Consider the following 21,568-nt stretch of genomic DNA (forward strand, 5'->3'; position numbering starts at 1 on the left):
CAGACTGAAGTCTGAGGAGGGAGAAGGACACGGAGCTGCGCCTGCAACCCATGCGGTAGCATCCTAAGAAAGGACAAGAAAGGAATTGTGCTGTAGTGAGTGAGAAAAGAAGTCATAGCAACAGGAGTGAAACATCAGTGGGAGACCAGCGAGAAGCAGGCTGCCTCCATCTGAAGCGCAGATCCGGTGGCCAGAATACCGAGGGAGTAAAGAGCTCTATGCCATTACTTCAGAGACTGGCAGGACAGTTAATTCCAAGTTGGCTGTCCAATCTTTATACCTAAGAAGGCACGGTGGCAACTTGTGGGGGCCAGGGCGTCTCTAGGGTCCCTATAAAAAGCCTCAGGCCATCAGTCATACGGATTTTGTCCTATCCGCACCATCTGGGGGACAGAGAGGAGTAACAACAGTGAGGTCTTATGGTAGCTTATGCAAGTAGGGACCTACTGTGTCTATTGAATTCCTCCTGGATAAGGGGACTCTGGATATTGCCTTCAGCCCGTCTGGACTTTGCCTACCCCGTGGTCCCTACCCTGGACTGTGGATGCTGAAGCCTTCAGTAAAGGTAAAGAGACTGCAACCTTGTGTCCTCGTTATTTCCTGCGCCTTACAACATCCAACATCTACCAACTACACTCTGGGAAGCCCTGGGGAAATACTTCACCTGTAGGAAGGTACACCATCTAGCTGCCATAACATCACCCCAGTGGACCCCCAAGCAGCGTCGGTCACCCTGACCGAATACCACAGGTGGCGTCACGAATACTATCCCTTTAAAGACCTTTCCCCCAAATCATCCAACGGACCTCCCGAGGGCCACAGACCAGGCCAGCCACCGTGACATCCCCACTGAGAACAGAAGAGGGCCCGGTACGGAGTACCCCACGGCCCCGGGGGCGCTCCACATACAGATGGCTTAGTAGGGTTTATACCACTGGAATATTCCCTTTAACCCCTTACCGCCATCCGCCATACATGTATGGCGCTGTAGGAAGTGCGTTCCCATAACTCCCTCTACATGTACGGTGCTACGATTGCACTGGCTCACAAGCAGAGCTGGTAAATCAGCAGAGGGTGTCAGCTATACATCATAGCTGACACCCTGCAGTAACGCCTACAATCGGTGTTAGCATTGATCACAGGAGTGCAACTCTTCTAATGCCGTTGTCAATAGCGACAGTGGCATAAATCTGCTTATAGAAAGAGAGAGCTCCCTCTCTGCTCCAATCACCCCAACGCGATTATAATCGTATTATGCCATTGGTCTCCATGGTGACCCCAGGCTGAAAAATGGCCCCAGGATCACCCAGGTACAGTGGATTTTAAGGTCCTGCCTTGAGCAGGATCTCACATGCCTCCTGCCTGTGCATGATTGACAGACCTAATACCTTGTCATGTAAAAGCATTGTAGAGCATTAAATCAGCAATAATACCAGGGAAAGTAGATGTCCCTTGCTAGGACTAAGGGAAAAAAAAAAAAAAAAAAAATCTAAATAAAGTTTCTAAAAATGTGAAAAAATAAAAGTGAAAGTATGAAATAAAAATGGAAAATGTTTTGCAAATAAAAATGTTATTTTCTTTAAAAACACAAGTAAAGGAAAAAGGTACACATATTTGGCATGGGGTTCATTTTTTCCTACTACCCTTGTGACATTTAAAAATTTGGGGCTAAAGCAAGAATTTTTGTGGGAAAAGTTAAATTTTTAATTTTCACGGCTCGGCAATACAAAAATTCTGTGCAGTACCTGGGGCTCAAAATGCTCGCCACACCAGATAAATTTTTTGAGCGGTGTTGTTTCCAAAATGGGATTATTTGTTGGAGGGCTCCACTGTTTAGTCACTTCAGGGGCTCTGCAAACGTGACAAGTTGTCCACTGACTATTCCTGCCAATTTTGTGCTCCAAAGGTCAAATAGTGCGCCTTCACTTCTGAGCCCTGCTGTGCGCCCAAACAGTAGTTTTCCACCCAATATTGATTATAGTCATACTCAGTAGAAATTGCACAATAAATTTTAGGGTCCATCTTTTCCTGTTACCTTTGTGAAAATGAAAAATTTCGGATTAAAGCAACGTGTTTGTCGGAAGAATCTAATTTTTCATTTTCAAAGGTCAACACTATAAAATATATGTGAATATGTGAAACACCTGTGGGTTCAAGGTGCTCACCAGTTTCCATAATGGGGTTATTTGTAGGAGATTTCCACTGTTTAGGCACAACAGGGGCTCTGCAAACATAGGCATCCACTATCTATTCCAGCAAATTTTCCTCTCCAAAAGTCAAATGATGCTCCTTCTCTTGAGAGCCCTGCTGTGCGCCCAAACCCTACTTTTATCCAACATACGGGCTATTGGCACACTCAAAAGAAATTGCACAACACATTTTGGGGTCAACTTTCTCCTGTTTACCTTGTGAGAATTAAAAATTTGGGCCTAAATTTTCATTTTTTTCCAACCGCTTTGGTTTCATTCCTGTACAGCACCTAAAGTGTTAATAAACTTCTTCAATGTGATTTTAAGCACTTTGAGGGGCGGAGTTTTTAAAATGGTGTCACTTTTTAGTATCATATGTCACATAGGCCCCTCAAAGTCATTTCAAATGCGATGTGGTTCCTAAGAAAAATAGGTTTTGTAAGTTTTCTTGGAAAAATGAAGAACTGTTGGCAAAAGTTTACACCTTCTAACTTTCTAAGAAAAAAATGTGTTTCAAAAATGAAAATGATGTAAAGTAGACTTGGGATAAATGTTCTTTATTAACTATTTTGAGTGGTATACCTATCTGGCTTAAGGACAGAAAAATGTAAAGTTTGAAAATTGGTAAATTTTTGCATTTTTTTCATTTTTTTGTCAAATCTAAATATATATATATATATATATATAAATGTGTGTGTGTGTGTGTGTGAATGTATCGGCAACCAATCACTAAGCATCGTTCATTTCACCAGAGCTGTTTATAAGAAGCTGAGCTGTGATTGGTTGCTATGAGCAACAGTTTTCCTTAGCCACGCCCACTCCGCATAGCAGGCACAGGCCACATCTAGCTCCGTTGTGTCTAGAATGGAGTTGCTTCTGTGAGGCATAACATGAATGGAAAGGGAGGACCCTCATGGATAGATGTGTGAGGGGCAAAATGAGAGAAGTGAGGAGCTGCTGCAGTATGAGGCTGTGTATAGAGAAGAGTGAGGCGCTGCAGGTGGAGGCTGTGTATAAGGCCACATTCACACGTTCAGTATTTGGTCAGTATTTTACCTCAGTATTTATAAGCCAAAACCACAAGTGGGAGAAAGATACAGAAGTGGTGACGTGTTTCTAATAAACTTTTCCTCTGATTGCTTTACTCCAAGTTTTAGCTTACAAATACTGAGGTAAAAATACTGACCAAATAACATGTGGACGAGGTCTAATACAGGAAGAGAGGACACACAGGTATATACTATATACAGGAGGAGATGAGACACAGGTACATACTATATACAAGAGGAGATGACAAACAGGTATATACTATATACAGGAGGAGATGACATACAGGTATATACTATATACAAGAGGAGATGACATACAGGTATATACTATATACAGGAGGAGATAACATACAGTTATATACTATATACAGGGGAGATGACACAGGTATATACTATATACAGGGGATTTGACATACAGGTATATACTATAAACAGGGGAGATGACCTACAGGTATATACTACATAAAGGAGGAGATGACACAGGTATATACTATATACAGGAGGAGATGACACACAGGTATATACTATATACAGGAGGAGATGACACACAGGTATATACTATATACAGGAGGAGATGACACACAGGTATATACTATATACAGGGAGATAACATACAGGTATATACTATATACAGGAGGAGATGACATACAGGTATATACTATATACAGGGGAGATGACATACAGGTATATACTATATACAAAAGCAGATGACACACAAGTATATATTATATACAGCAGGAGATGACATACAGGTATATACAATATTGCTATGAACTGGTGGTTTAGGAGCAACATGGGACGAGCTCTGAAGGAGGTGGTACCTGTACTGACCGCAGTCCCTAAGCTCAACACAACAGTAGAAGAAGCCGTGGGATGCTCCTGTCACTCCCTAGGCACCTCGTCACAACCTGAGAACTAACTACCCCTAAAGATAGAAACAGGAAAACTATCTTGCCTCAGAGAAAATCCCCAAAGGATAGATAGCCCCCCACAAGTAATGACTGTGAGTGGAGAGGGAAAAGACATACACAGAATGAAACCAGGATGTAGCACAGGAGGCCAGTCTAGCTAGATAGATAGGACAGGATAGATTACTGTGCGGTCAGTATTAAAAACTACAAAAATCCACACAGAGTTTACAAAAATCTCCACACCTGACTAAAGGTGTGGAGGGTAAATCTGTTTCCCAGAGCTTCCAGCTTAACTGAATTAATCCATACTGACAAGCTGGACAAAACATAGAATGCACAGAACGAATAAGTCCACAACATGTGGACAGAAAAGAGCAAAGCAAGGACTTATCTTTGCTGAACTGGTCAGGATATCAGGGAAATCCAAGAGAGATGTGAATCCAACCAGGAACCATTGAATAGTGGCACTGGCTGAAGGGAAGAGCCAGGCATAAATAGCCGAGCAGAAAGACAATCAGAGGAAGCAGCTGCAGACTCCTAAATCCAAGGAGCAGCCATACCACTTAAAACCACCGGAGGGAGCCCAAGAGCAGAACTCACAAAAGTGCCACTTACAACCACCGGAGGGAGCCCAAGAGCGGAATTCACAACACAATATACAGGAGGAGATGACCCACAGGTATATACTATATACAGGAGGAGATGACATACAGGTATATACTATATAAAGGGGAGATGACACACAGGTACATACTATATACAGGAGGAGATGACATACCAGTATATACTATATACAGGGGACATGACATAAAGGTATATACTATATACAGGAGGAGATGACATACAGGTATATACTATATACAGGGGAGATGACACACAGGTACATACTATATACAGGAGGAGATGACTTACAGGTATATACTATATACAGGGGACATGACATACAGGTATATACTACATACAGGAGGAGATGACATACAGGTATATACTATATACAGGGGAGATGACATACAGGTATATACTATATACAGGAGCAGATGACACACAAGTATATATTATATACAGCAGGAGATGACATACAGGTATATACAATATACAGGAAATGACATACAGGTATATACTATATACAGGAGGAGATGACACACAGGTGTATACTATATACAGGGGAGATGACACACAGGTATATACTATATACAGGAGGAGATGACATACAGGTATATACTATATGAAGGGGAGATGACACACAGGTACATACTATATACAGGAGGAGATGACATACCGGTATATACTATATACAGGAGGAGATTACATACAGGTATATACTGTATACAGGGAAGATGACATACAGGTATATACTATATACAGGAAGAGATGACACATAGGTATAAACTATATACAGGAGGAGATGACATAGGTATATACTGTATACAGGGAAGATGACATACAGGTATATGCTATATACAGGAGGAGATGACATACAGGTACTGTATATACTGAGGGGTAAATGACAGGTGTGAGGTCAAAATGACAGGTGCTAGGGGGAAAATGAGAGGTGTGAGGGGGGAAATAAGAGGCATGATGGGAAAATTAGAGAAGTGAGGTACTATAACTAATCACAGTTACTATGCCAGGGCAATGCCGGGATCTTCAGCTGGTATTTAATATTTTCATAAATAAGCGCAAGTCATATTGACCTAAATTTACCACATGAAGTACAATGTGTCATGAAAAAAACAATCTTAGAATCACTTGGATATATTGAAGCATTCTAGATTTATTAACTGATATTGTGACACTAGTCATAATTAAAAAATGTTTGCCTGGACCAGAAGGTGATAACAGGCTTTGGCATGTTCCTCAATGTGCAGCGCCAGAAATCTTATGCCGCTCTCTGAGTGGAGTTGGATTTTTGGCAAAGAGAACACCACAGCTTGCCATGAATAAGACCAGCTATGAAGTCACACCACCATTCTCTCCCAGTTTCACCCATTTTGGTGAAGTTGGGAGAAATTGCGCCAAAACTTTTTTTTCAACTCTGACAAAATTGCTTTTTTCCTGAATCAGGGCCACAGTGCCAAATGCTCTTGAAACTGGACGATAAGAGCACCAGAAAATCAAGTAATAGGTCCAAGTTCTGACACCATAAAAAGCCCCACAATGACAAGGTCCACAAGGTCTAGTAGAAGACAACCCTCTTTGGAGGTGACTTTGGAACAATAAGGCTACGTTCATACAGAGTTCTTAGACAAATAAAGAAGTTTATCAAGCTGAAACTGCTACATGAAAGCTCATTATTATTTTTTTAGAGTTTTTGAAGGAGGTTTTCTTTCCCTGTAAGACTTTTGTAAGGTTTTGTAAGAGTTTTTTTTTGTACTGACCCATTTTTTGTAGCTTTCTATTTTTGCTTACTTCGGAGCAGATTCCATTAGGATCCACTGCAAAGAAATTACAGCACTTGCACTTTTTTCCCATACTGGGCATTTTTCAAAACTCCTTGAGAGAAAAACAAAATCAGGCTCAAAAATTGTAGGTGGATTTCCCATAGAAATGATAGGTAGAGTTTTCTAAGCATTTTTGAGGAGGACTATGAAGGGTATCTGCTTAAAAAATCCTCAAAAACTCTCTGAACTTAGTCCAACTTTCTACTTTGGTCTATTCACAAAAAACCTATTACATGTTTTATGTCCTGTGTGTGTATGATGAGAACATCAAACGTTACAGGGTTCTGTGCAGATGATTCGTAGACCATCGCCTCCTTTGTTGGTCCAACTGAACCCTAATCTGACACTGATCATCATGTCTGGAGTAATCTATTAGGTTGGGGCGGTCAAAATTTGAGCTTTTCTACAAAATGTCAACTCAGACTATTAGAAACTGATCTCATGGCAAGACCCTTTGTAAGGATACAGATAGGCAAAGAAATGTAGTAGTGTACATGTCCACAAAGCAGCCACAGTCTAGATACAATTTATATCACAAGTCTTCTCGGATTCTACATTCTACAGAAAACAATGGACTCTTTTCATTAGTATCAGTCAGTCAGCGAGGTCCAAGACAGGTGGAATGAAATACAGGACAAAGGTAGCAAAGATCTACAGAACCCTCTCTGCATCCCGGTGTCCACTAATCCCGACTCTTAGATTAGCTTGTGTATTATTAACAAGTAGAAAAAAATATATAAAAAAAATTTAAATTTAAATTTGTTAAAATCTTGATTTTTATGTATTTCAATTGTGAATTGACAAAGAAAATCATGGAATTATATAGATTCTGAAAATGTATGTAAAAAATGTGTATTAAAATTTATCATCACTAAAAATATATTAAATTAAAAATTTTTTTTAAATCTAATTGTTACCATAAAACAATACAAAAAGAAAAATTGTAACTTACCAATCAGTAAAATCATCAACAAACTCATCAGATGTATAATAACCATTGTACAATTCTGCCTGACAAACAAAACATTATAATGTGTCATTTAGACAGTGGATATGGAAAAATATACATTCTATGTTTAGTTCAACGTTATGTAGTAATATATATATATGGTATATAGAATATATAATTCTTGATATTTTAAATAATTATGTATTTTGCTTTACTAAAACCTCCATCTATTATATATTATATTATATTTTTGGAAATTAAAAAAATTTAAATATAAACTTTTTTTAAATTTAAAATTTGTGAAGAGAATTTAAGAAAAAATTATTATCACATATATATATATATATATATACATATATGTATAAACTAATTATTAAATATATATATGTGTATATATATATAACTATTAAATTTTCTTGACAATTTATATATATATATATATATATATAAATTGTCAATAAAATTTAATAGTGAATTTAATATAGTTAGTATATATATATATATATATATATATATATATATATATATATATATATATATTTACTAACTATATTAAATTCTCTTGATAATTTTGAATTAGAAAAAGTTTGTTTCATATTTTTTTCATTTGCAAAAATATATATAATAGATGGAGGTTCTATATAAAAAAAAAATGCAGAATTATGTATTAAATAAAGTATTACTAAAAATTGAGGGGGCAAAATTAAATATCATATGTTAGAAATTTCAAGTTTGCTCTCATTTTCCCACCACATTTCACTTGATTTGTAATTGTATCATTCACCATCAAATTATGTTTTCTTTCATTTAAGAGTTTTGCTATAGTCTAATATGCTGTACATTTAATTTTTTTTTTTTAGGGAAATATATAAATTATTTAAAAAAATGGAAATATATGCAGTCAATGTTGTACTGAAACAGAGTTTAAAAAATATATTCTTTTTTTTTAAAAAATCTCCAAAATCTATGAAATTTTTTAAATGAAATAAATCTGCTCTGTTTTATGTCCAAAAAAAGTTATGTAATATTCATGTATCCAAACATATATGTGTTAAAAAAAAAAAAATTGCAGACCATAAAAATGCACTGAGCAAGTTATAAAAGAGAGGGAATATGCCATTTAGGCACAAACAAAAATTAGTAAAATTCCCCAAAAAATAAGACTTATACTACAATATTTCATCTGTTGGCTTTTCTAGGCCTGCAATTAGAATTTTGGGCACAAAATTCTCAGCAAATTTTATATAAATTAATAAATGTTTAAAATCTTACCTTCTGAATATTACGCGAGAGTCTTAAGGCAGAGGGCAAATGTCTTTTAAAAGCAACGAATGTAGTGACTTATATCAAATTTGATGCGTTTCAGACCCATGTGATCAACTCTTTTAAGTCCGTTCAAGATTCATAAAGCAATCCTTTCACCGACTAACTAAAGGTCAATATGCTCTTAATAATATATCAGAAGCATCCATATTAAAGGACCTTATTGTGAAGCCCCCATTCATGGCTTGGCTGCTTGACTTGCTACTTAGCTACTAATTAAGTAACAATTGTACTATTGTTCCTTTACTGCTACTCAGGGTCCAGGTAAATGATGTATAACCAGCACAGAAAGGTTAATGATATGATGAGGTAACTTCTTATGATGACAGATCTGCCTGACCTCCATGTTATACCTGACACACAAAGATGCATTACACATTTAAGGTTCTTTTCAAAGACATATAGTATATAGTATATAGTATATAGTATATAGTATATATATAGTATATAGTATTATAACTACTATAATACTGCCCATATGTACAAGAATGTAACTACTATATTACTGCTCCTATGTACAAGAATATAACTGCTATAATAATGCTCCTATGTACAAGAATATAACTACTATAATTCTGCCCCTATGTACAAGAATATAACTACTATATTACTGCTCCTATGTACAAGAATATAACTGCTATAATAATGCTCCTATGTACAAGAATATAACTACTTTAATACTGCCCCTATGTACAAAAATATAACTACTATAATACTGCTCCTATGTACAAGAATATAACTACTATAATACTGCCCCTATGTACAAGAATATAACTACTATAATACTGCCCCTATGTGCAAGAGTATAACTACTATAATACTGCCTCTATGTACAAGAATATAACTACCATAATACTGCCCCTATGTACAAGAATATAACTACTATAATACTACCCCTAAGTACAAGAATATAACTACTATAATACTGCCCCTATGTACAAGAATATAACTACTATAATACTGCTCCTATGTACAAGAATATAACTACTATAATACTGCCCCTATGTACAAGTATATAACTACTATAATACTGCTCCTATGTACAAGAATATAACTACTATAATACTGCCCGTATGTACAAGAATATAACTACTATAATACTGCTCCTATGTACAAGAATATAACTACTATAATACTGCTCCTATGTACAAGAATATAACTACTATAATACTGCCCCTATGTACAAGTATATAACTACTATAATACTGCTCCTATGTACAAGAATATAACTACTATAATACTGCTCCTATGTACAAGAATATAACTACTATAATACTGCTCCTATGTACAAGAATATAACTACCATAATACTGCCCCTATGTACAAGAATATAACTACTATAATACTACCCCTAAGTACAAGAATATAACTACTATAATACTGCCCCTATGTACAAGAATATAACTACTATAATACTGCTCCTATGTACAAGAATATAACTACTATAATACTGCCCCTATGTACAAGTATATAACTACTATAATACTGCTCCTATGTACAAGAATATAACTACTATAATACTGCCCGTATGTACAAGAATATAACTACTATAATACTGCTCCTATGTACAAGAATATAACTACTATAATACTGCTCCTATGTACAAGAATATAACTACTATAATACTGCCCCTATGTACAAGTATATAACTACTATAATACTGCTCCTATGTACAAGAATATAACTACTATAATACTGCTCCTATGTACAAGAATATAACTACTATAATACTGCTCCTATGTACAAGAATATAACTACTATAATACTGCTCCTATGTACAAGAATATAACTACTATAATACTGCCCCTATGTACAAGAATATAACTACTATAATACTGTCCCTATGAACAAGAATATAACTACTATAATACTGTCCCTATGAACAAGAATATAACTACTATAATACTGCCCCTATGTACAAGAATATAACTACTATAATACTGCTCCTATGTACAAGAATATAACTACTATAATACTGCCCCTATGTACAAGTATATAACTACTATAATACTGCTCCTATGTACAAGAATATAACTACTATAATACTGCCCGTATGTACAAGAATATAACTACTATAATACTGCTCCTATGTACAAGAATATAACTACTATAATACTGCTCCTATGTACAAGAATATAACTACTATAATACTGCCCCTATGTACAAGTATATAACTACTATAATACTGCTCCTATGTACAAGAATATAACTACTATAATACTGCTCCTATGTACAAGAATATAACTACTATAATACTGCTCCTATGTACAAGAATATAACTACTATAATACTGCTCCTATGTACAAGAATATAACTACTATAATACTGCCCCTATGTACAAGAATATAACTACTATAATACTGTCCCTATGAACAAGAATATAACTACTATAATACCTCTCCTATATACAAGAATATAACTGCAATAATACTGATTTAATAGTATTAATGTGATATACATCAGAATTCTTCTGGCTAGAACGAACAATTTTATAAAACAGAAATGGAGCTGGAATTTATTATAGAGACATAAGATGAGTTCAGGGGATGAGTGACGGTAATTTTCCTGTAAGACAGCAATCATTACGTTATTATGGAACCATTTACTGTACAGTGATATTATATACGTTGTAATTTAAGGTCAATTGCTGTTAATCATGAGTTTGGCTGGCTGACACTTCCTACTGAATTATGAATAGTATTTCAGCCGCGTGTGTCCTTCATACCGCCAGGATGTATTTGGAGACACTGGCAATTATCAGTGAATGATCCTATTGAATGACAGCAATCGAAGGAATTATTACAAAAAGTAGTTTGGAAAATCATATTGTAAAAATTGTATAATATATGAATTAAATGTTTGCCATATTTCAAATAATTTGATATTACATAGGGTACCCAAGCTTGGTCCCACCAGGGTACATGTGTCCATTCAGCCTTACAGGACTGGGTTATACAAGCCCTTATTTAAAAACACTATTAATAAACTTGATTTAATCTATAGAAAATCCAAAAAACTGATAGAGCTCAATGCAATTGATCTTCTCTCTGGTCTTTATTACATTGACTATTCTGAGGCTGGAGGTCACCTTGTGGTTCAGCCCAGTTGAGTTGAGACTCTAGATTCTGGACTTCTCCAAAGATGCTGAGATGCAGCTGTTCAACATTTTTTTTTTAAGTCTGCTATTTAAAAGTCAAGACCTAAGAGTAGCTTACCCCTAAGGCTAGGGTCACATTTCGTTAGTGCAATCCGTTTAGCGCTAGCGGATTGCGCTAATGCAATGTTTTCTATGGGGCTGCGGTCGGGGTCGCGGTAACGTCCCCGCTCTCGCAGATCCCCGTTCTGCGAGAGCGGGCAACGGACCGCGGGCACGCCTCGGACTATAAAAAATAGTTACATACTCACCCTCCGGTGGGGCCCCCGGATCAGGAACCGGCCTTTCCCGCTCCGCCCGACGCCCCGGTGACCGCTGCATGCATTGCGGTCTCGCGAGATGATGACGTACGGTCTCGCAAGACCGCTATGTCATCATCTCGCGAGACCGCAATGCAATCTTCAGACCGGAGCACGCGAGAAGCATCGAGAACCGGCCGCTTCGATCCGGAGGCTCCAGGAGGTGAGTATGTAACTATTTTTTATTTTAATTCTTTTTTTTAACAGGAATATGGTGCATACTACGTGGCTGTGCAATATACTACGTAAGTGGCAAATATACTATGTGACTGGGCAGTATACTATGTGGCTCTGTGCTGTATACTACGTGGCTCAGTGCTGTAAACTACATCGCTGTGCAATATACTACGTGGCTGGGCAAGATAATACGTGACTGGGCAGTATATTACGTGGCTCTGTGCTGTATACTACGTGGCTCTGTGCTGTATACTACGTGGCTCTGTGCTGTATACTACATGGCTCTGTGCTGTATACTACGTGGCTCTGTGCAATATACTATGTGACTGGGCAAGCTGGGCAATATACTACGTGGCTGGGCAATATACTACGTGGCTGGGCAATATACTATGTGACTGGGCAATTCACTACATGACTGGGCAATACACTACGTGACTGGGCAATATACTACATGGCTGGGCAATATACTATGTGACTGGGCAATATACTACGTGACTGGGCAATATACTACGTGGCTGGGCAATATACTATGTGACTGGGCAATATACTACGTGACTGGGCAATATACTACGTGGCTGGGCAATATACTACGTGGCTGGGCAATATACTACGTGAACTACGTGGCTGGGCAATATACTATGTGGCTGGGCAATATACTACGTGGCTGGGCAATATACTATGTGACTGGGCAATATACTACGTGAACTACGTGGCTGGGCAATATACTACGTGGCTGGGCAATATACTATGTGGCTGGGCAATATACTATGTGACTGGGCAATATACTATGTGGCTGGGCAATATACTATGTGACTGGGCAATATACTATGTGGCTGGGCAATATACTACGTGACTGGGCAATATACTACGTGGCTGGGCAATATACTATGTGGCTGGGCAATATACTATGTGACTGGGCAATATACTACGTGACTGGGCAATATACTATGTGACTGGGCAATATACTACGTGAACTACGTGGCTGGGCAATATACTACGTGGCTGGGCAATATACTACGTGGCTGGGCAATATACTATGTGACTGGGCAATATACTATGTGACTGGGCAATATACTATGTGACTGGGCAATATACTACGTGACTGGGCAATATACTACGTGGCTGGGCAATATACTATGTGACTGGGCAATATACTATGTGACTGGGCAATATACTATGTGACTGGGCAATATACTACGTGGCTGGGCAATATACTACGTGGCTGGGCAATATACTACGTAGTTGGGCAATATACTACGTGGACATACATATGCTAGAATACACGATGCATTAGAATCGGGCCACCATCTAGTTAATTTATAAGGCTGTTGAGCTCAGTGATTGGCTGCAGCGCACGAGATGTGACATCACTGCTGCAGCAAGTCAAAAAAGACTCGGGAAGATCTAAACTCAGGGAATAAAAGTAAAGCTCAGTTTATTATTTTATACATCATAGAGCTGATGGGCAAAAACATATTGAATTGGGATAGCCGCTTCAGTATTGGGACACTGAGATACCATTCCAGTCTCCTTACATACTGAGCCATTATGTAGCTGCACACACTACCTGTACACAACGTCTACTTTAGCCAACAAAGTCTACAAAGAAAGAAAGAAAACATAAAATCCAACAATATCCAAGTATGTAATAAAATCTTGAGGACAACTTTTTTATTTTTATGATTATTTTTATTTCTCGTTTAGACATTTAGAATTACAATTATAAAGAGTTTATAATTTTGTTTTATTCTTCTTGCGTTACAATGACATTTAGTATTTCTTAAGTCATTCACAAACTATATACAGTTAGGTATCATTCAATCCGGGGCTTCAGACTGATGGAAATAAATAATCTATTTTCAAGTAATGTGACATCCAGAAAACTATCCCCCAGTGATTAGATTGATTTGCAGATGTTTGCAAGACATCTTTGCTTTAAAGCTGTAAAAAAAGAGACAAAAATGACATCTTAAGAGTGAAATATACGTCATGATGTCACAGTTGGTTTATTTTATTTTGTTACATTTTTATTAAAAATCTTATAATTTATTTAGATTTATTTGGGGGAATTAGAAATCAAGACTAATAGTTCATATTTTTACAGTTTCAAGGCTGAAAGAAGACACAAGTCCGAGGAGATCAACCTATAGCCCAACATGTTCCAGATTTATTATTTATTGTGGTTTATTACTTTATGTTTGTAGGATTAGAGATACAGGTTTTAATAGTAACTGCCATTCTAAAATGTCAAAATGCTAAATCTCTATTTTGTTACAGTTCTCCAAAAAAGGTGTTTATGCACAAACATAATTACATAACAGTTGGGCCGCTGTGCAAAATGTATAGAAAACTAGAATGAAATGTTCTGGAAATCTCTAATCTCCATATTTTATGAATATAGAGTTCGGATCAGAAGGTGAACATTGGACATTTTTCCATTTTTTTTTTAAATTAACTCATTTAGAAATTAATGGTAGCAACTAGGCTTGAGCAAAACGGATCGGATAAATTCAAAAGTCGCCGACTTTTGGCAAAGTCGGGTTTCATGAAACCCGACCCGATCCTAGTGTGGGATCGGCCATGCGGTCGGCGAACTTCGCGCCAAAGTCGCGTTTCGTATGATGTGTTTGGCGCCATTTTTTCAGCCAATGAAGGAGCATGGGCAGAGTGATGACACAGGTTTTAGGGGCATGCACGCCTATCGCCATCTTCTCGCTTGTGCGCTGTAGCGATTTGCAATGTGTAACACCAGCTTTTCTGTTCAGGGAGAGAGAGAGAGAGAGATTTCCCATTGACTTTGCATTGGGTTTCGTGTTTTGGTCGATCCTCGACTCTTTGTGATAATCGGCCGATTTCACTCGACTCGACTTTTGGGATAGTCGGGTTTCGCGAAACCCGACTCGACCCTAAAAAAGTAAAGGTCCCTCAACCCTAGTAGCAACACATCTCAAAAAAGTTGTGCACGGGTGGTGTCCAACATGGTGCATAGTCCCCACTTCTTCTTACAACAGTCTCTAAGTTTCTGGGACATGAGGAGACAATCGTTGATGTTTTAGGAGAAGAACGTTATTCCATTCTTGTTTGATATCGGATTCTCGCTGCTCCACAGTTTGGAGTATTTGCCGATTTCATAATGGGCCAAATATTTTCAATTGGGAGGTCTGGGCTGCAAGCGGCCAGTTTCTTACCCAAACTCTTCTTCTGTGAGCTGTGCTGCTGTAATGGATATAGAATGTGGTTTATCATTTTCTTGATGAAATCTACAAGGACTTTCTTGAAATACACGTTGTGTGGATGGAGTAGATGTTGTTCTTACACCTCTATATGAAGCTCAGCACTGATGGCATCTTTCATGTGTGATCTACAGTGACGCATCAGAGATGCAGAACTGCGCGCTGATAACAAGCTGGATGGTCCCTCTCCTCGATAACAAGCAAGATGGTCCTTCTCTTCTTGAGTCTTCAGCACACGACATTCATGGTTTCCATAAAGAATTTCACATTTTGATTCATCCGACCACAGAACAGTTTTTAATTTTGCCTTTGTCCATTATAAATGAGCTTTGTCGCAGAGAAGACAGTAGCGTTTCTGGAGTGTGGTGAATTATGGCTTCTTCTTTGTATGATAGAGTTGTAATTTTGTATTTGTGCAGTGCAGAGTTAGCTGTGATCATAATGACTTTGGGAAGTTTTCCTGTGTCCCAGAAGTGATTTGCATGACCCAATCATGTCTGTAATTAGCGAGGAGCCGCCTGAGGACCCGTAGAGTATCCAATACAGACAATCGGCCTTGCCCTTGTGCTCATGGATTTCTCCAGAATCTCTGAATCTTTCATAATAGTATGTTGTTTAGCTGGTGGATATTCAAAGCCTTTGCAATTTTACATTGAGGAACATTTTTCCGAAATTATTCCACAATTTTTAGACGTAGTTGAACACAGATTGGTGTCCTCTGACCATCTTTACTTCTGAGAGACTCTGTCTCTCTAAAATGCCCTTCTTACACACAGTCATGATACCCTCCAGCTGTTTTTCATTAGTACCACTGATCTTTCCAGCCTGTTGTCATCTCTGTCCCAACCGATTTGTGATGTGTCGCTGTCATCAATTTCTAAACGAGTTACTTCTTATCAAATATAATGGAAAAATGTCCAAGGTTCAATTTCTGATCTATTCTATGTTCTTCAGTGAAAAAAATATGTAAATAAGAGATTTTCTAAATCATTGCATTCTTGTTTTCTTTACATTTTATAGTGTCCCAACTTTTAGGAAATTGGAATGTTATCTTTTATTTTGTTTTTATTTATTGCTCTCTCTTCACTTACTGTGTCAGCGCCGGCCGTAAAGCGGAGCACAGCTCTGTGCTCTGCTTTACGGCCGGCGCTGACAGTCAGTGCAGGGATACTGACGGCGGGGGACGTGACAGACATCGGAATGTGAGTATGTACTGTTTTTTTTTTTTTTACTTTTACAATGGTAACCAGGGTAAACATCGGGTTACTAAGCGCGGCCCTGCGCTTAGTAACCCGATGTTTATCCTGGTTACCAGTGAAGACATCGCTGAATCGGCGTCACACACGCCGATTCAGCGATGTCAGCAGGTGATCCAGCGACGAAATAAAGTCCTGATCATTCCCCAGCGACCAACGATCTCCCAGCAGGGGCCTGATCGTTGGTCGCTGTCACGCATAACGATTTCCTTAACGATATCGTTGCTACGTCACAAAAAGCAACAATATCGTTAACGATATCGTTATGTGTGACGACGGTACCTTAAGGGACGCCTAATCTTTAGCTTCTAGCAACTAAGATTTTATAATTTTTATAATTAGGTCCAATTTTTTGTGTTGTGTTTGTAAAATGAATGTTTTCAAAATAGGAAATCATGTCATTGTCATTTTTAATTGAATATTAGGACGCCCTTTTCTGAAAAATCCGTACTTGTAAAAATTTTAATTTGGCAAGTAATGGGTTAACCTCAATCCACATTTTGGGGTTTCATACAGTGATATAGCGTGAATCATCAAAACTAAGGAAACAAGTGGTTGTGATTCTTGTATCCAATTTTAGAGACTTATTAATACGTTTGATTTTAGTTTAACATAGAAATCGCCCAAAAATATTCATTTTCAATTTATTCAGAAATGTTTGTAATCTTAACCTTTTCATGTCAGAGCCTATTTTTGCCTTCGCGACCAGTGTCACTTTAAGAGATAACTCTGGAACGCTTCAATGGACCCTGGTGATTCTGAAACTGTTTTTGTGTGACAGATTGTACTTCATGATAGTGATCAAACTTGTTTGATATAACTTGCATTTATTTATGAAAATATTGGAAATTTGGTGAAAATTTCTCAATTTTCAAACTAAATTTTTATGACCTTAATCCAGAGAATTATATCACACAAACTAGTTAAGAAATAACATTTCCCACATGTCTACTTTACATCAGCACAAGTTTTTAAACATTTTTTTGTTAGGAAGTTAGAAGGATTAAAATGTGATCAGCAATTTCTCATCTTTTGAACAAAATTTACAAAACAAAATTTTTTTTAGGGACCTCATCCCATTTGAAGTAACTTTGATGGGTCTATATGACAGAAAATACCCAAAAGTTACACCATTCTAACAAATGCACCCCTCAAACTGCTCAAAACCACATTCAAGATTAAAGTTTATTTACCCTTCAGGTTCTTCACAGGAACTTGGAAGAAACAAAAAGGAAGCTTTACTTTTTCGTCAAAAAATGTAGCTCCAAATTTTGCATTTTAATAAAGGTAGCAAGAAAAAACGGGCCCCAAATAAATGTTGTGCAATTTCTCCCAAGTACACCGATACCACATACCCTATATGTGGTATAAAACTACTGTCTGGAAGCATGGCAGGGCTCGGAAGGGAGAGTTCACCATTTGCTTTTGAAATGCAAAATTGGCTGGAATCGATAGCTGACACCATGTTGCGTTTGGAGAGCCCCTAATGTGTCTAAATAGTCGAAACTCCCAATAAGTGACCCCACTTTGGAAACTAGACCCCTTGAGGAATTTATCTAGATGTGTGGTGAGAACCTTTGAACCCTGGCTTCACAGAATTTTATAATGTTGAGCCATTTATGCCCCAAATTTTTTTATTTAAAAAAAAGAAAGCTTTACTTTTTTCCTCAACCATATTATTTAGCTCCAAATTTTGCATTTTAATAAAGGTGCAATTTGCCTTGAGTGCACCTATGCCCCATATGTGGTATAAAACTTCTGTGTGGGAGCATGGCAGGGCTCAGAAGAGAAAGAGCACCATTTGACTCTTGGAATTTAAAATTGGCTGGAATCGAAAGCGAATACCAAGTACCGTTTGGAGAACCCCTGAGGTGCGTAAACAGTAGAAACCCCCAAAAAGTGACCACATTTTGGAAGCTATACTCCTTGAGGAATCCATCTGCTGACGTGATGACCATCTTGATACCACAGGTGCCTCACAGAATATTAAAATACTTGGATGTGAAAGTGACATATGCTTTTTTTCATGAAAAAGTTGATTTAGCCTCAAATTTCTCATTTTCACAAGGGTAAAAGGAAAAAGTGGACCCTACAGTTGATTGATCAATTTCCCCTGGGTACGTCATCTCCCTATATGTTGTTGGAAGCTATATTTCAGCCACAGTGAAAAGCTCAAAGGGGAAGGAGTGCCATATTGAAGAGCAGATTTTGCCGCACTGGTTTGTGGGTGATATGTCACATTGTCAGAGCCTCTGAGGTGCCAGAACAGTAGAACCCCCCATAAGCGACCTCGTTTTACAACCCACTCCCCTGAATGAATTTATCTAGAGGTGCAGTTAATATACTGACACCACAGCTGTTCCATAGAATTATATAGCGTGGTGAAGAAATAATAATTACATTTTTAGTACTAAAATGTTGTTTTAACCTCAGATTTTACATTTTTACATGGGAGAATAGGTAGATAGGTAAATGTTCACTACACCCATAGATGAATTCCCAGAGGGTTGTCATTTCCAAAATGGGGTCACTTTAGGGGGGATTCTGCTGTTCTGGCACTTCTCAGAGCTGCTAAGTGCCAGAAAAACAGAATCCCCACCATTTTGCAATGTACAGCTCTCTGGAAATTCATCTATGAATATAGTGACCATTTTCACTAGATGGATGATTTGGAAGTTTTAGAGCAAAAATTGGAAATATGCCATTGTAGTGCTCCATATATTGTGCCCAGCTTGTGTCTCTGGAGACATCCCCCCACTTCCCCCTGGAAATTGTTAAGCAAGATCTATTCGAATGTGTCATCCACTAAATAAACCAAATGCTTGAATGACAAAATGGGATAAGCTAATATAGTTTAAAAACGTTTTATGTGGAAGATTTGAAAGCAGTCAGTAAGGCGTGAGGCTCTTGCCTCATTCCTCTCTTGGAACATACTGAGTAGTCTCAAAAGCTTGTAATTTGTTACCATCTTTTCAATTAGCCATTAAAAGGTGTCAACCACTGAGGACTCTCAATTCTATATATTTTTCTGTCTACTGGCTAACACGGTACCAAGATATATATCTTTCCTGTAGTTGCATCCATAAATTTGACCTAGAATTATAGGATTGTGGATTCTGACTTGACTAACTGACGTGACTTATTCACGTGACTAATTGATGTGACTAATTAACATGACTACTAATAAAATATTGGTAAAACAATGGCGATCAAGCCCAACCCTAACTTTAAGCCTAACCATAACTTTCAGCTTAACCCTAATTTTAAGCCTCACCCTAACTTTAACCCCTTTCTGCCATTAGACGTACTATTGCGTCCATGTGGGGTGGGCTTTACTTCCCAAGGACGCAATAGTACGTCATATGCGATCGGCAGCGCTCACGGGGGGAGCGCCGCCGATCGCGGCCGGGTGTCAGCTGTTTATCGCAGCTGACATCCGGCACTATGTGCCAGGAGCGGTCACGGACCGCCCCCGGCACATTAACCCCCGGCACACCGCGATCAAAGATGATCGCGATGTGCCGGCGGTACAGGGAAGCACCGCGCAGGGAGGGGGCTCCCTGCGGGCTTCCCTGAGCCCCCCGCAGCAACGCGATGTGATCGCGTTGCTGCGAGGGTCTCACCTCCCTCCCTGCTTCCTCCAGCCCCGGATCCAAGATGGCCGCGGATCCGGGTCCTGCAGGGAGGGAGGTGGCTTCACAGAGCCTGCTCAGAGCAGGCACTGTGAAGGCTGCAGCGCTGCATGTCAGATCAGTGATCTGACAGAGTGCTGTGCAAACTGTCAGATCACTGATCTGTGATGTCCCCCCCGGGACAAAGTAAAAAAGCAAAAAAAAAAAAATTCAAATGTGTAAAAAAAAATAAAAAAAAATATTCCAAAATAATGAAAAAAAAAATAAAAATATTATTCCCATAAATACATTTCTTTATCTAAATAAAAAAAAAAAACAATAAAAGTACACATATTTAGTATCGCCGCGTCCGTAACGGCCCGACCTATAAAACTGGCCCACTAGTTAACCCCTTCAGTAAACACCGTAAGAAAAAAAAAAAAAAAACGAGGCAAAAAACAACGCTTTATTATCATACCGCCGAACAAAAAGTGGAATAACACGCGATCAAAAAGACAGATATAACTAACCATGGTACCGCTGAAAATGTCATCTTGTCCCGCAAAAAACGAGCTGCCATACAGCATCATCAGCAAAAAAGTAAAAAAGTTATAGTCCTGAGAATAAAGCGATGCAAAAATAATTATTTTTTCTATAAAATAGTTTTTATCGTATAAAAGCGCCAAAACATAAAAAAATGATATAAATGAGGTGTCGCTGTAATCGTACTGACCCGAAGAATAAAACTGCTTCATCAATTTTACCAAACGCGGAACGGTATAAACGCCTCCCCCAAAAGAAATTCATGAATAGCTGGTTTTTGGTCATTCTGCCTCACAAAAATCGGAATAAAAAGCGATCAAAAAATGTCACGTGCCCGAAAATGTTACCAATAAAAACATCAACTCGTCCCGCAAAAAACAAGACCTCACATGACTCTGTGGACCAAAATATAGAAAAATTATAGCTCTCAAAA

General features: G+C 38.1%; 1 protein-coding gene across 2 annotated transcripts in view; it reads right to left on the minus strand.

Annotated features, from left to right (window-relative positions):
- The window catches only part of OC90 (otoconin 90), a 255,001-nt gene that overhangs the window by 98,297 nt on the left and 135,136 nt on the right, over nucleotides 1–21,568 (minus strand). The window contains exons 1-2 of one of the 2 annotated variants that reach the window (XM_069731933.1): nucleotides 8,812–8,876; nucleotides 7,543–7,601 (exon numbers count right to left, since the gene is read on the minus strand). The exons of the other annotated variant lie outside the window; for it this stretch is intronic. Coding sequence (XP_069588034.1) covers nucleotides 7,543–7,588 — 46 coding nt within the window. The 5' untranslated portion in view covers nucleotides 7,589–7,601; nucleotides 8,812–8,876. Of the gene's footprint in view, nucleotides 1–7,542; nucleotides 7,602–8,811; nucleotides 8,877–21,568 lie in introns of those variants that run through there. 2 annotated transcript variants of the gene reach the window in all.

The sequence above is a fragment of the Ranitomeya imitator genome, chromosome 6 (genome assembly GCF_032444005.1).
Source record: "Ranitomeya imitator isolate aRanImi1 chromosome 6, aRanImi1.pri, whole genome shotgun sequence".
NCBI classification, from domain to species: domain Eukaryota; kingdom Metazoa; phylum Chordata; class Amphibia; order Anura; family Dendrobatidae; genus Ranitomeya; species Ranitomeya imitator.